The sequence below is a fragment of the Ictalurus furcatus genome, chromosome 5 (genome assembly GCF_023375685.1).
Source record: "Ictalurus furcatus strain D&B chromosome 5, Billie_1.0, whole genome shotgun sequence".
Classification (NCBI taxonomy): domain Eukaryota; kingdom Metazoa; phylum Chordata; class Actinopteri; order Siluriformes; family Ictaluridae; genus Ictalurus; species Ictalurus furcatus.
Genome location: NC_071259.1, coordinates 3,630,646 through 3,644,097, shown reverse-complemented (window position 1 = coordinate 3,644,097; position 13,452 = coordinate 3,630,646). Strand labels below are relative to the sequence as shown.

At 44.9% G+C, this 13,452-nt stretch overlaps 1 protein-coding gene across 4 annotated transcripts in view; it reads right to left on the bottom strand.

Annotated features, from left to right (window-relative positions):
* The window catches only part of aak1a (AP2 associated kinase 1a), a 43,954-nt gene extending 30,573 nt beyond the window's left edge, over positions 1–13,381 (bottom strand). For 2 of the 4 annotated variants that reach the window (XM_053624256.1, XM_053624259.1), the window contains exons 1-4: positions 12,230–13,250; positions 2,939–3,057; positions 1,758–1,866; positions 1,484–1,626 (exon numbers count right to left, since the gene is read on the bottom strand). In XM_053624256.1, the coding sequence (XP_053480231.1) occupies positions 1,484–1,626; positions 1,758–1,866; positions 2,939–3,057; positions 12,230–12,395 (537 nt within the window). In that variant the 5' untranslated portion in view covers positions 12,396–13,250. Of the gene's footprint in view, positions 1–1,483; positions 1,627–1,757; positions 1,867–2,938; positions 3,058–12,229; positions 13,251–13,278 lie in introns of those variants that run through there. The other 2 variants (XM_053624255.1, XM_053624258.1) reach the window with 2 other exon arrangements.
* Positions 13,382–13,452: the final 71 nt, after the last annotated feature.

The window sequence follows — 13,452 nt, the reverse complement described above, 5'->3', positions numbered from 1 at the left end:
TCTGAAGATTTGCAATGGAGCTACAGTGGAGCTGATGTTGCTAAGACTAGTTTATAGCTACCAATTTGGGATTGTTTAAAAAAAAAAATAAATAAATAAATAAAATAAATCACGTTTAACGTACGGCTCCTCCTACACTTTGGGCCGCACCTCCTACCCGAGCATGATAACGCGCAGTGGCCCCATGCCATGTGTACCATGTTCTTGGATTTGAACCACTACGGTTTCCTTAGGTTGTATGCTTAGGGGCGTGTCTTGAAACTCCGCCCCAGTCTCAAGTCTCTCAAGTTTTCTTCTAGGATTGCTCTGTATTTGGCTCCAACCATCTCGCCCTCAACCCTGAACACTTTCTCAGTCCCTGCTGATGAAAACCATCCACACATCATCATGCTACCACCACCATGCTTCACTCTCAGGATGATGGTAACGACCAGGGTGACGAGCAGTGCTGGTTTTTGCCGAGTGTAGCTCGTTTTCTCTCTCATCACACCACGTTTTCCACGTGTTTCTTTTTACATTTTGTTATTCAGCAAGAAAAAAAATGCCAACACGATGACTTAACCTGCGCTCACCAACAGATACTAAACTGGTGCGAAAATTCATCATGTTCTCTACAGTGCTAATGTGCCACCATTGCGCAAATAACTTCTGCAGGTTATCGATCGGTTTGTGAAAGGGTGTGGTGTATTTCGAAAGCCAACGGCTGCTGTGCAAACACACCAATCAGCTCGACACATCTGGACTTGTATGAACATACAGAATCGAGTCACGTTCTCTCAAACGGCTTAATCCCGTTTGGCAACACGGGTCGAAGCAAGGGTGTGACGACGTGCGGCTGACGTGATAGCTGTAATCTCTTGCTGTATTTAGGTTAAAGAAGGGGGGGGGGGGGTTTGAATTTGTCGATTTGAGGAGGTGTTTTGCTCCAAAAGAAGAACAAGCGGATTGTAGTGGTTAAAGGAAAACTCCAGTGTTTTTCAATTTAATCTCCAGAATATCACGGAATATGATTGACACTTCCACAGACGGGAATTTCAATTTAAAATGTTTTCTTTGGACTGAGAATAGGACGGAGAAGCAGTTTACGGCAAACCTCGCTCACGACGAAAGTCTAAGGGCAGTCGTTGATGCGAATTCATTTCAAATTACGACAGTTAATACTGTGCGTCACGAAGTTTTATCCAACGATAAATCGATATATACGTAAAATTTTTTTTTTTTTGACTGAATTACCTTATTCAAGCTACAACAAACACGTTGGTTACACAAACTCGGACTTCCATTACTCGGACTTCCATTACGACTGCGATTTGCCTAAAACAGGTCTTCTGTTCTTTTCTCGGTGCGGGGAAACATCAAAAACGATCGCACGTGGTCATTTCACAATACACGACACGTGCAGTGGACAGAGATTGAGAACACTTGGGCGTTCCTGTAAAAGAGCGGATGGACTGAGGGAGGAGGTGGGCGTTGTCGCTCGTACTTTGAGATCCCGGTGGACGATGGGACTTTTGCGCTGGTGTAGTCGAGCGACGGCCTCACACGTGTCGCAGAAGATCTGCAGGACTTCTGACTCGCTAAAGCCGGTCTGCAGCCGCTGGTTCATCAGATTCACCACCTGACCACCTACGCACACACACGGGAAGCCGTGATCGATGAATAAAATAGAGAGGAATAGAGAGAAAAGTGGGAACGTCTGAGACAGACAGAGAGAGAGAGAGAGAGAGCGAGAGAGAGAACAAGAGGTAAGTGCTGACCTCTACAGAAGTCCATTAATATCAGAACTTCCCAGACGTCTCCTGACCCCACGGTGGTGATACTGGAGTCCAGGTAGCCGACTATGTTTTTGTTTCCCGCCAGATCCCTCTGTAAACGAGCACACAAACAGGCAATAATGATGATGAGCTGGAACAGCTGTCAGCTCATGTTAATGACCTTCAGTCGGAGCCGGATGAGACGTGGGCGGCTGAAAGTGTCGAGTCAACACTGCGCCTTTATCGTTAATGCGCTGCCAGACGGTGTCTAAAGACGGTAACAATGACGATGACGGCTTTCCCGCTTCCACCTCAAGTCAACCTCTCTCTCTCTCTCTCTCTCTCTCTCAATATATATACATATATAATCACACTTTTTCATTTTGCAGCGCAATCATCAGTTGCAATAAACATCCCACGTCGTGTCGTTAATGCTTAAAAATGCACTTCAGGTTTTATTTTGTTATTCATTTTTCTTTTTTATTATGTTAACAAATTATGCGTAATATGATGTTCCTGAGCTGCCGTTCATCACCCTGACGATCCTGCGACGGTAATTCACGTTAAATAAATAAATAAATCAATAAAACACGCCGTCTATTTTCCTTTTAAACGCGTACGTATGGACATACGTCAACTCCACTGTCCTTGCTGTAAATAAGGGCTGAGGTGAAAAAAAGCAACATGAGAACTCTAGTTCAGCGTTGTAAATAAAGTGTAGCTGAGAGTGTGTAAGAGAAGGAGGCTTCTTCGTTACAGAGGAGACAAAGTCACCAGATGCGGCCCTTTTACACGCTGAACAACGACCTCTTTCTCTCCCTTCTGACTGAAGCTGTTCTTACGAGTTCCCTGGAGTCTGTGAATAGTCAGTCTCTCTCTCTCTCTCTCTCTCTCTCTCTCTCTCTCAGGAACACTAAACACAAGAGAGCATTTCATTCAGCTGGAGTAATGACACTCGGACTAAAGAACGCTGTAATAGACTCTCTGCCTGTGTTTTTTTTTAAAGACGATCAGATTCTCTCGTTCGGCGCTCTATTTGGAAAACGGCCACGGGACACAAGAGCGGGGTTTCGTGGCGAAGTGTTTTGCAGCGGCGGTGCCGCGGCGGTCCGTCCTGCGGGCTCGAACCTCTACAACACCGCGGCACGTGAGCAGGAGCGGACGGTTCGAGGAGAAGCGCTCACCATGATCTGAATCTCGCGCTTGCAGACTTGAAGGTCATGCTCGTTGTTCACGTACATCCTCTTCAGAGCACAGCGAACACCCTGATGCGTGCGCACGAGAAACACGATGGCAAAACCACCTGAGAGAGAGAGAGAGAGAGAGAGAGAGAGAGAGAGATGATTATGTCATGACGGATCCTGTACGGACTCATAAATGCACATATTTCTGGTTAAATGCAGTGTTTATTTATACGTTTACATTTATGGCATTTGGCCCTTATCCAGAGCGACTTACATTTTATTTATTTATTTTTAATACACGCTCAAGGGCCCGACCGGGGCAGGTTGGTAGTGCTGGGATTTGAACTCACGACCTTCAGGAGTCCAATATCCACTGCCCCAAAAGAACGTAAACAAAATATATATATATATCGGTTCTGTTCAGAACAAAACCAAAGTCAAACTCATCACAAAACTTGAACATATTTCATCCCAATTCTTCAATCAAAGCTCAATGCCGAAAACTTGGCAGGATAATAATAATAATAATAATAATAATAATAATAATAATGCAATATTGTGTAGCTGATGTGGCTGATGTAAAGCACTTTTAGATTTCTCTCAGAACCATCGTAGTCCATTACTGCGCTCTCTCTCGCTCTCTCATAAATCCTGAACACAGAACAATTATACCCCCCCTCCCCCCATGTGTGAGCTACACACTCAGCCTGGGTCAGTGCGTGTTATTGCCATCAGCCTTTAAAACAGCAGGAGGGTCAGCCACGAGATCCCAGAAAGCAGGCGCTTCAACACACACACACGCACACACGCGCACACACACACACACAAGCTGCTTGGTAGTGTGTGAGAACAAGAGCGAAATAAGCACATAGGAACGGCAATGAGTGTATGCATTATCTCTCTATGCACACACAAATGCTTGCACAGCAGTCCACACACACACACACACACACACACACACACACACACACACACACACGGGATGATGCAGTGAAAGTGGCAGGCTTGAGGGAAATCAAACCACACACCATCAACATCTTTCTCTGGGTTTAATTAGAGCCATCTGAGTCGAACCGTGTTTGTTTATGTGTGCGTGTGTGTGTGTGTGTGTGTCCATCTATAAAGGTCTGTGTGTCTGTCACTTAACTAGCTAACCAGCTGACTATATATTATTACATTATATTAGCGAACATTTTCTTTAAGTCAGTTAGGTTCACAGACAATCCAGTCTAACCCGAGCTTTCACTTGAATAATAAGCTGAAATGAAACGATGAAGCGTCCTCCTCCGCACCAACACACACACGCACACACGCACACACGCACACACGCACACACGCGCGCGCGTCAATCAACGGCAGCTCGGTTTTACACTTTACACAAGTGCACACGCCCAAACTGAAGAAATGTTTCTAGTATGCAGCACACGCATTGTGCAGCCTTGGGCAAAGATGAGTCACGGTGCGTGAAAAGCCTGATCTGTTTTCACACACACACACACACACACACACACACACACACACACACACACTGGTGTAAAGTAAATCTGTCACCACAGTGGGCACTCTTGTGTAAGACAGTCTATAAATATGACCTCAGCCTTCTGTTTATAGTGCTGCTTAAAAAAGAAGCTCAAAGACGGAGCTCGAAGGAACACTACCTCTTCTGACCTGAGTGTTTGTGTGCTTGTGTTCGTGTGTGTGTGTGTGTGTGTGTGTGTGTGTGTGTGTGTAGACCAGCTGAACCTCTCCTTAATACAGGTATCTCGATCTCAGTCAGTTCCCTAGATGGTGAATCGGTGTACGGTGTACACGGGTTGGGTGCATTGTGGGATTTTTCCAGGAGCGGACGTTTCTTCAGGAGTGCACCGGAAGGATCGAGACGGTCCTTAAAATGGCCGACTCCCTGATCGGTGCCTACTGGCGAGCTGGTTGAGACGCACCCGTACTTTAAAAATCTGATTCCGTAGCTCGTACCACAGCGCTGTTGAATGCTGATACGTTTTCTAGAACGGCGGCTCTTTGCTAGGCTAACAAACCCAAGTAAACGTATCGCCTACGGAAGGAGTCTCCAGTCTCGGTGCTGGGTGACGGTTTTCCGCCATGGGAAAGACTTCATGACAGAGGAGTTTGCAGAGAGAGAGAGAGCGAGAGAGAGAGAGAGAGAGAGAGAGAGAGAGAGAAGCTGATGAGGGAAGGAGGTTACGTTTATAGCTGCTATAACGGAGGTGAGAACAGGACCCAACTTCTTTGTGAGGCTGTTCAACATATTATTTCATGCTTGATGAGGTACCTAACAGTCCCTCGCTCACTCTCCCTCTCTCTCTCTCTCACACACACACACACACACACACACAGAGAGAGAGCTAAATTTGAACTACCGTCCCATCTGGAGAGGAGATTTCACTTCCTTTCACTCTTTCACCCACGCTCTCTGGCAGTGTGTGTGTGCGCACTTCAATCAGGCCCAGTTTAAAGTCTCTGAAGGAGGTACAGCCGAGCACAGAGCGCACACTGTTTTTGCTACGATGCGGTCTGAACATCTGCCAGCGCCGCAATTCACGGACGCACTGCTAAGCGAGGCACGTTCCCCGGCCTTTTAAAAAAATGAAAACGAGCTCCGCGTGTTGAAAGAACAGTGCGTGCGGTCACGGTGACAATATTTGAACACAATCCCGACTGACAAGTGAAAGCTAAATCGGCGTTATGTCCGTGCACTTTACCCATACCCGCTCTGACACTTTTCACGCGTCGGCAAGTCATACTGACGGAGGCATCCGGTGAGCCGGATTTTAAATCAGATCGCTGTGATAAACGGCTCGTTACGCCCGGCGAGTCTCTTCCTGGGTTTCTTGGCTTCGTCAGGACTGCGCTCGTCAGTTTTTTATTTTTTTATTTTCTAAGCCTCGGGAGTAAACGCCGGATTTGCCAGGCTATCCGTAGACACGCTGTAGCCGTTTGGAGGAAAGCGCTATCTCCCGCATGCTTGAGCGCAGAGACGCTCAGGAACGAATCGTCAGAAATGGATAACACTCCACGATCGAAATAACCGCCAAGGTTTCATCACGGATTAGTCGGTATGAGTTATGAAGCACGCCGTGGCACGCCCCACGTCACTTCACGCCAAATCCTGCAAAGCGATCTGAATTCATTCGGTTAGAAGCAGTTCAATTAGTCGATTTTTACAATTCGTGAATTGTTCCTTATTGAAATTTCTTAACGTTAATAATGACATATTTTGAATCCAGCAGTCTGTACAGGATTTCGAAGGGTTTTTTGGGTTTTTTTTGAGACCGTTGCGGCCATGTCGCCGCTTCGTTTTTCCAAAATCCGTTACGGAAAGCTACTCGAATCGGCGACATCGCAGTCGGACGAAATAGTTTTGCGCGATCGTTCACAGTGACGTTTGTTGGTAAACGAGACCTTTTTAGCTGCACTCATGTTCGACGCACGCTGATCGGAGAGGGCTCTGGCTGAACGCGCGTCGTGATGACGTCACGTGACTTTTACGCGAAAATTACTGCGGTAATTTTGAAATTTGCGACCGCAAAAGTCACAAAAACCTGGAGGGACCGTGTCCTCAGTAAGCGTCCTGTAGTGTAAATTCCGGGAAGAATTTTTTTTTTTATTTTTTTAAATGAATCTTATTGGATGGATGTTTTTTTAAAAAAAAAAAAAAAAAAAACCTAACTACGAGGATGAGTCAAATGAAAACCTTATCTATTTTCGCATAGTTTATTGCGAACTGGTGTCACAAAAGTGCGTACGTAGCGGTAGATGACCAATGAGAATATTATTACGGTTCCAAACGTACCGATTCTCTCATTTATTTCACACTTTTTTCCATTTGACTCACTTTTGTAATCGAATGAAAAAAAGAACAAGATTTGTTTATTATCAAAATAATGATTGGCTGCAGCTCTAACGAAGACGCACTCACGTCTCGGGGAAATGTAGCGCAGGAAATCCAGCATGTTTTGGGAATACTTGAACGGACAAGATGGAACCTGCGACCCTGGATGGGCGTCAAAGCTACTCGCAGCACCACCGTTCGTAATTCTGAACGACTCACGAATATCGACTGGGGCTAAAAACAGCCGAGGATGAACTCCGCTGAGCACACGGACACACAATGAACTAGTGGACTGATGAATAAATCAATGGCTGAGCATTTATTATTTACACGCGAGGCCTCTATTCTGTTCACTACACGCCATCGCTCCCGACTTAGATCTGAACTTCGTTACTATTTCTCACTAATTTCATTTTCTTTTATGCTTACTTTCCAGAACCAAGAAAAATCTATTTTCTCCCCGCCCTATACGGAGCACTTTCTCAGCTTCCTGGGCTGGGTTCCCCCCCCACCGCCCCCCGACAGGTGTGTGAAGCGGAGTAAACACTGACACCATCCTGCACCACTCCAAACGTCTTTAAATACAGGAGGGAAAGTAGGCCTCGGGCAAAGAGGCAAGGACGGAGAGGTATACAAGACAGAAATAAGAGAGAGAGGACACTTATACGCATGTACAACGGATCGTGGAGACGGAATTTTATTACAGATCTGTAGCGTTTGAGCCAGGCACGGTCTACTTACGTCCTGCGCAAAGCACGCAGGAATAATAAGGACGCCAGACGCAACCGGAGCCGGGATGCGTGCGATTAAAAACGCACCGATGTACCGTTTAACCTGGCCACTCGTGTCACGCGGTCTCTATAGCTAGCAGCTGCAATCTAGCTACTACCAGTGAGGTCGAGTTAGACAAAAAATTGATAGGACACAAAAAAAAAAAGTCTATAATGTCAGTAGCCGTGTTTCCATTCGCATATTTTTTGACGTGAATTTTAGGATCTCACATTTAAAAATAAATAAATAAATAAAAACCCGCTGGACGGAAACACCAGGTGCGAATAAAATCTCCAAAACGCGCATAAAAAATAATCATTTTTTGTATTATATAAGAAGACATGATGCATAAAAAAAAATAAATAAAAAAAATCACGTGACTTTCCCCTCTGCAAATGCGATTGGTTAATTGGCTCAGAAAAGTAAAAATGGCGGCGAGTGAGAGGTACGTTTGGTCCGAAACGTTGCCGTCGGTCCTTCTGAAACGCCTGAGCAAAAGACCCGGCAAAAGAATTCGCTCAAAGTCAGTCATCAAAACGATCTGGTGTAATTACCTCCGTTCCCAAACATCAGGCATCCGGCTCCGATCGCAAGATAACACGAGCTTCAACGTGATAATGTTTCATCTGCACGCTCTGAAGCACCAGTCGTTTATCATATCGCCAGACACCCGGTTCCAACAACGTCCATTTGTCTCGATACTTCGCTCCAGTTTCCCCGGAAGTGACGATTTTGTCGTCTTGAACACGCGGGATGGGAACGGTGCTTCGTTCGCAAACGTTTCACGCGACATTCGCAAGTTGAATTCGCAACTTGGATGAAAGCATAGCTCGTGATGGATGAATCAGAAATTCATTAGCTAACCTACGGTCCACAGCAAGTGAAATCCCCTTAGGGGTGGGCGACGTGACGAAAAGATCACGTCGCGATTCTCCGACGCGATTTCAACGACACGCTGTACGAATATACCACGATGTACAGGCTCGCTCACAACCTGCCAGCAAAACAGCAGCGTCAAATAAAATAGACGTAAAAAAAAAGCGTCTAAACGTTTTCCGATATAAAGTATGAAATTATAACAAAATTAAAATGAAATTTAACAAAAAGATATCATGGTATCCACGATACCTCGGAAAAGGGATATTGTGATTGTTACAACTATTACGTGGAAGTTCACAGCCTCGGTCTCCTCGTAAAGAAGGCAAGCTGCGGAGCGAATACAGCGTCACAATCGGTGCTTTTAATGATGAGGGTTTTTTTATTTATCGAGAGCCAATAGGCGTTGAGAAGAAAGAGCGGTTATGAGTCATATCTACATCAAGAACCGTCTCAGCCGCACGAATCAGATAAAAAACAAGTCTTACAGATCAGATCAAGGCATCAAGTCTTACAGATATACTCTTACATGCTCAGGGATTTCCACGGCCTACTTTTTACTTTAAAAAAAAACAAAAAAAACAAGAAGTCAGGCAACAATTCGTACTTAAAACTATAGAAAAAAAAAAAACCCCCATAATCGCTTTTTTATTAAACTGATGAATGTTCGAATGAAAAATTGTCGTTTCGAACCGTTTTTAAACTTTTTAAGATTTTCTAGCGCTGCTTGCTCAGAACGTTAGAGTATCTTGTGCCCTGAAATGGAATGATAACTCCACGAACTCAAATCTGCCTTGAGCGACATCACTTCCTGTGTGGTCACGTTATCGCAAAAGCCTTTAAATAGATACGGGAAAGGAGGTCTCCTACATCCTGTGTGTGCATTCGTGCTGAAAAGAAAAGAAAAGAAAAGAAAGAAAGAAAGAAAGAAAGAAAGAAAGAAAGAGACCGACGTGTGTAATAAAACCGTCGTGAACTCGCAGACGCTGCTCAACGCAGACGCTGCTTGGAGCTTTTAGTAAAGAATATAGATAGCCTGTAGAATTCAATAAGGAGGTCATAAGGGCAATGTGGGTATGGGTATAAAAGGATGAACTACAGGGATTCCAGCTGGTGCTATAAAAACAAGGCTGGACAGAGATCATCTTCCTCTCAGGTCACGGGGCCCGGTTACTCCCACTGACTCATGATTAAACCGCTATTTAAAGAGCATCATGTCTCAGGCATCCTGACCTCCGCGTAACACGCCATACCACGAAGGAATGCACGAAACGCAGTCGCGTCCCATTTCCTATCAGCGCGCAAAATGGCTCCACTGTGAACATCCCTCCTGCCTCGCAACACGACACTTCATTTTACTGTTCACGAGAGCTGCTGGATTCTCGAATCCGATTGGTCGGAAAATTGCCGTAATTTCCTAACACAGTTCTGACGTTATTTCTGTCTGTAATTCAAATCACAGGTTTATATCGACGTGTTCGTTTCCCCATTTCTATAGCAACGACTCCAGCACAGAACACCTCGAAGTGTTGGACTCGTTAGAATCCTAAATAAAGATAGGAAGCACGTGATGAGATTAATGTTCAGCTCTCAGCTGCTTCCCCGTAACAACGTTACGAGATTTTTACACAAGGTGCTGTTTGCTCACAGGAGTATCACAAGGAGATGACTCATGCCACTTTCTGTGAAACAAGGTCAACAGTCCAACCTGACACACTGTAGTATAGCTTACAGAGTTATTCATCACGCTAACGAATCAACATCAAAAGCTAAAGCTGAGGCATGTGCACCAGGTAAAGCAGCCACAATAAAGTAAAGCTCACAGACCTGCTGTCCATCCGTCCTGACGGATGACGTCTATGAGCCGAACCCTGGAACATAAACATGCGCGCGCCGACCAATGAAAGGACAGTTTACTCACATGTGACCTGTATAAACACTTTTTTTTTTACGCTTCGATACGTCGCCTCGTGAAAGCGGACCGAGCCGAGGAGATTATACAACGCCGTAGCAATTTAAGTCCCCGTTTCAGAACAAAGTACAGATCTACAGATCTGAAGACGGCCTTTAGTCACAAGACCTCGCCGAACGCTACGGTTGCAGACTAGAAGTGCAGCTCGGAGGTACTGATTACATACGATTACGTAGTTTCCGGCTAGTTGGTCCTTCGGTTGCTGTCGAGAAACACGTGAAGTGGAAATCCGCGTCCCAGATCTCCTCTGAATGTGGTTTGAGTGATCCGATCACAACGCTTCTTCGAGACATACTGCATTTGACGCCGCTCTCACCTGGACTTACGATCCGATCACCCAGGACGCACGTTAATACCAAGTGTGAACGGGGCCTCATGAGATCACTACATGTTAATGCAAGTCAATGACGGTGAATTGAACACGTAATACGAGAGATGTAAAACACTTAGGGGCGTGCTGTTATCGGAAAACGATCAGTGATGGAATGGCGACATGAACGCAAAGTGAAGCAGAGGCGACGTTACCACTCCGAAGTTGGTTATTTTCCTCTAACGGCACGTCCCAGAGTGTTTTAATCGTCTTATACGGCAGCACGTCCACAAAAACATCATCGGTCAACGATCTGCCGATATGCAAATTTGCATGACATTTGCATACGGGAGCGTGATTGGCTCTTGTATTTTGTGATGCAGTAACACAAGATCGTCACATGTTTCAGTGAGATTTTCAGTTTTCTGAAACAAATGCAGGAAGAAAAACCTTGCCGTGATCATTACTATGATAATAATAATAATAATAATAATAATAATAATAATAATACTCTGTATAGTGAAAATTAAGACACTTATAAACATGTGAAGAAAAACACTACCGCTTTTCTTAAGCAGGGCATGAATTTGGGGCAACACTGGTTTAACCAACTATTAAGTGACGAACAAGAATGAAGAAAAGAAAAGGGGAAGGGAACTGAAAAAGAAGAAGGGATGAAAGGGAAGGAAGTGAAAGGGAGTTGAGGGAATGAGTGGAGAGTGAGGAAAAAGTAAACGGAAGTGAGGAAAAGAAAGGGAAGTGAAGGAAAGGAAAGGAGAGAGAGGGAAAGAAAGGGAAGTGAAGGAAAGGAAAGGAGAGAGAGGGAAAGAAAGGGAAGTGAAGGAAAGGAAAGGAGAGAGAGGGAAAGAAAGGGAAGTGAAGGAAAGGAAAGGAGAGAGAGGGAAAGAAAGGGAAGTGAAGGAAAAGAAAGGAGAGAGAGGGAAAGAAAGGGAAGTGAAGGAGAGAGGAAAAGAAAGGGAAGTGAAGGAAAGGAAAGGAAGTGAAGGAAAGGAAGAGAGAGAGAGGGAAAGAAAGGGAAGTGAAGGAAAAGAAAGGGAAGTGAGAAAAAGAAGAGAGAAAAACAAAGGGAAGTGAAGGAAAAGGAGAGAGGAAAACAAAGGGAAGTGAAGGAAAAGAAAAGGAAGTGAAGGAAAGGAAGAGAGAGAGAAGGAAAGAAAGGGAAGTGAAGGAAAAGAAAGGGAAGTGAGAAAAAGAAGAGAGAAAAACAAAGGGAAGTGAAGGAAAAGGAGAGAGGAAAACAAAGGGAAGTGAAGGAAAAGAAAAGAGAGGAAAACAAAGGGAAGTGAAGGAAAAGAAAAGAGAGGAAAACAAAGGGAAGTGAAGGAAAAGAAAAGAGAGGAAAACAAAGGGAAGTGAAGGAAAAGTAAAGAGAGATGGGGAAAAGAAAACAGAAATGAGGGAAAGAAAGATAATTGAGGGATGAAAGATAGGAAAAGAAAGGGGATAGATAGATAGATAGCCAAAGAAAGAGAGGTGTGTATGTTAGTTCACCTTCAGCCACGGTTTCCTCCACGGTAACCTGGTAGCGGCCAATGCTGAAAACGCGGCCGATGAAGGCGCCTCCTCCTCCGGTTCCTGCGCCACCTCCGGCCCCGGCGCCTCCCGAACCGGGCCCGGAACTCACCGCTTCCCTTCGGCTGTCGAAAAACTTCTTCATTGTCGTTCTTCTGTCTTCCACGGTGATCCAAAATCTCCAGCTGTCACTCAGGAACCATGAAATAAAAGAGTCCGTGGAGCTTCAGCTTTCAGTAACCAATTGCTACTGCAGTGGAACTTATAGGAGCGGAGAATCTCATTAAAAACAAACTAATAAACAAACCTTTTTCACAAGGCTAAAATATTTATATAAATAGATTTATCGTAAGACCATGGTGAGGAAAGAAAAGAAAAAAAAAGTGACCCGTCTAGAAAAAGAAATGAAGTAATGTTATCGCTAGTATTCTGGGTGAGTCACAGGCAGAAACATGGCTAACGTGACCCAGCCGGTTTAGCTCTTAAAGCCTCAGAAAAAAAGCCAAAACATCCGGCAAATGGCCGTGTGTCCGTGTCAGCTGTGTGTCCCAACACCAAACACGCCATGCAACGTCTCAACACTTAGTCTAAAACTGAATAAAGCCGCAGAGAGTGTTGATGGAGGTCACAGCTCAACTGTAACCCAAACACTCTGCTCAGCCAAATGACGCAAATGTAACGCGTCTAACGTTCACGCGCATTAATAATCCGTTACTTAGTAACATCCAGTATTGCTCCGCGCGCTCCTGCAAAAACAAAATCAATCATTCAGAAATATCGGTCAATTATGACCATGAGAAAATGATTATGATGATGGTGGGGGGGGGGTCACTTCGACTCGTTCCAGGAAACGGTGCGAAAATAATCGCTTTAATTCCCTTCCTCTCATCCCGATTCGGAAATAAATAAATAAATAGATAGATAGATAAATAAACAAACAAACCCGTCGTGTTAGTGTTCACACTGCAACACAAACAAACAACCACAACAACATACTGCTACAGCCATAAACATGCTCCTTCATTCACCTACAGTCCGGGGGACTGCTAACGTCCACAGGAACGCACAGACTTCTGGGAGCTGTAGTTTCACTTGACTTTGACGTCAGCGACTTGTGTGTGTGTGAGAGAGAGAGAGAGAGAGAGAGAGAGAGAGAGACGTCACGGCAGAGAGCGCATGCTCAGAAAACGTCGCTAGAAGTC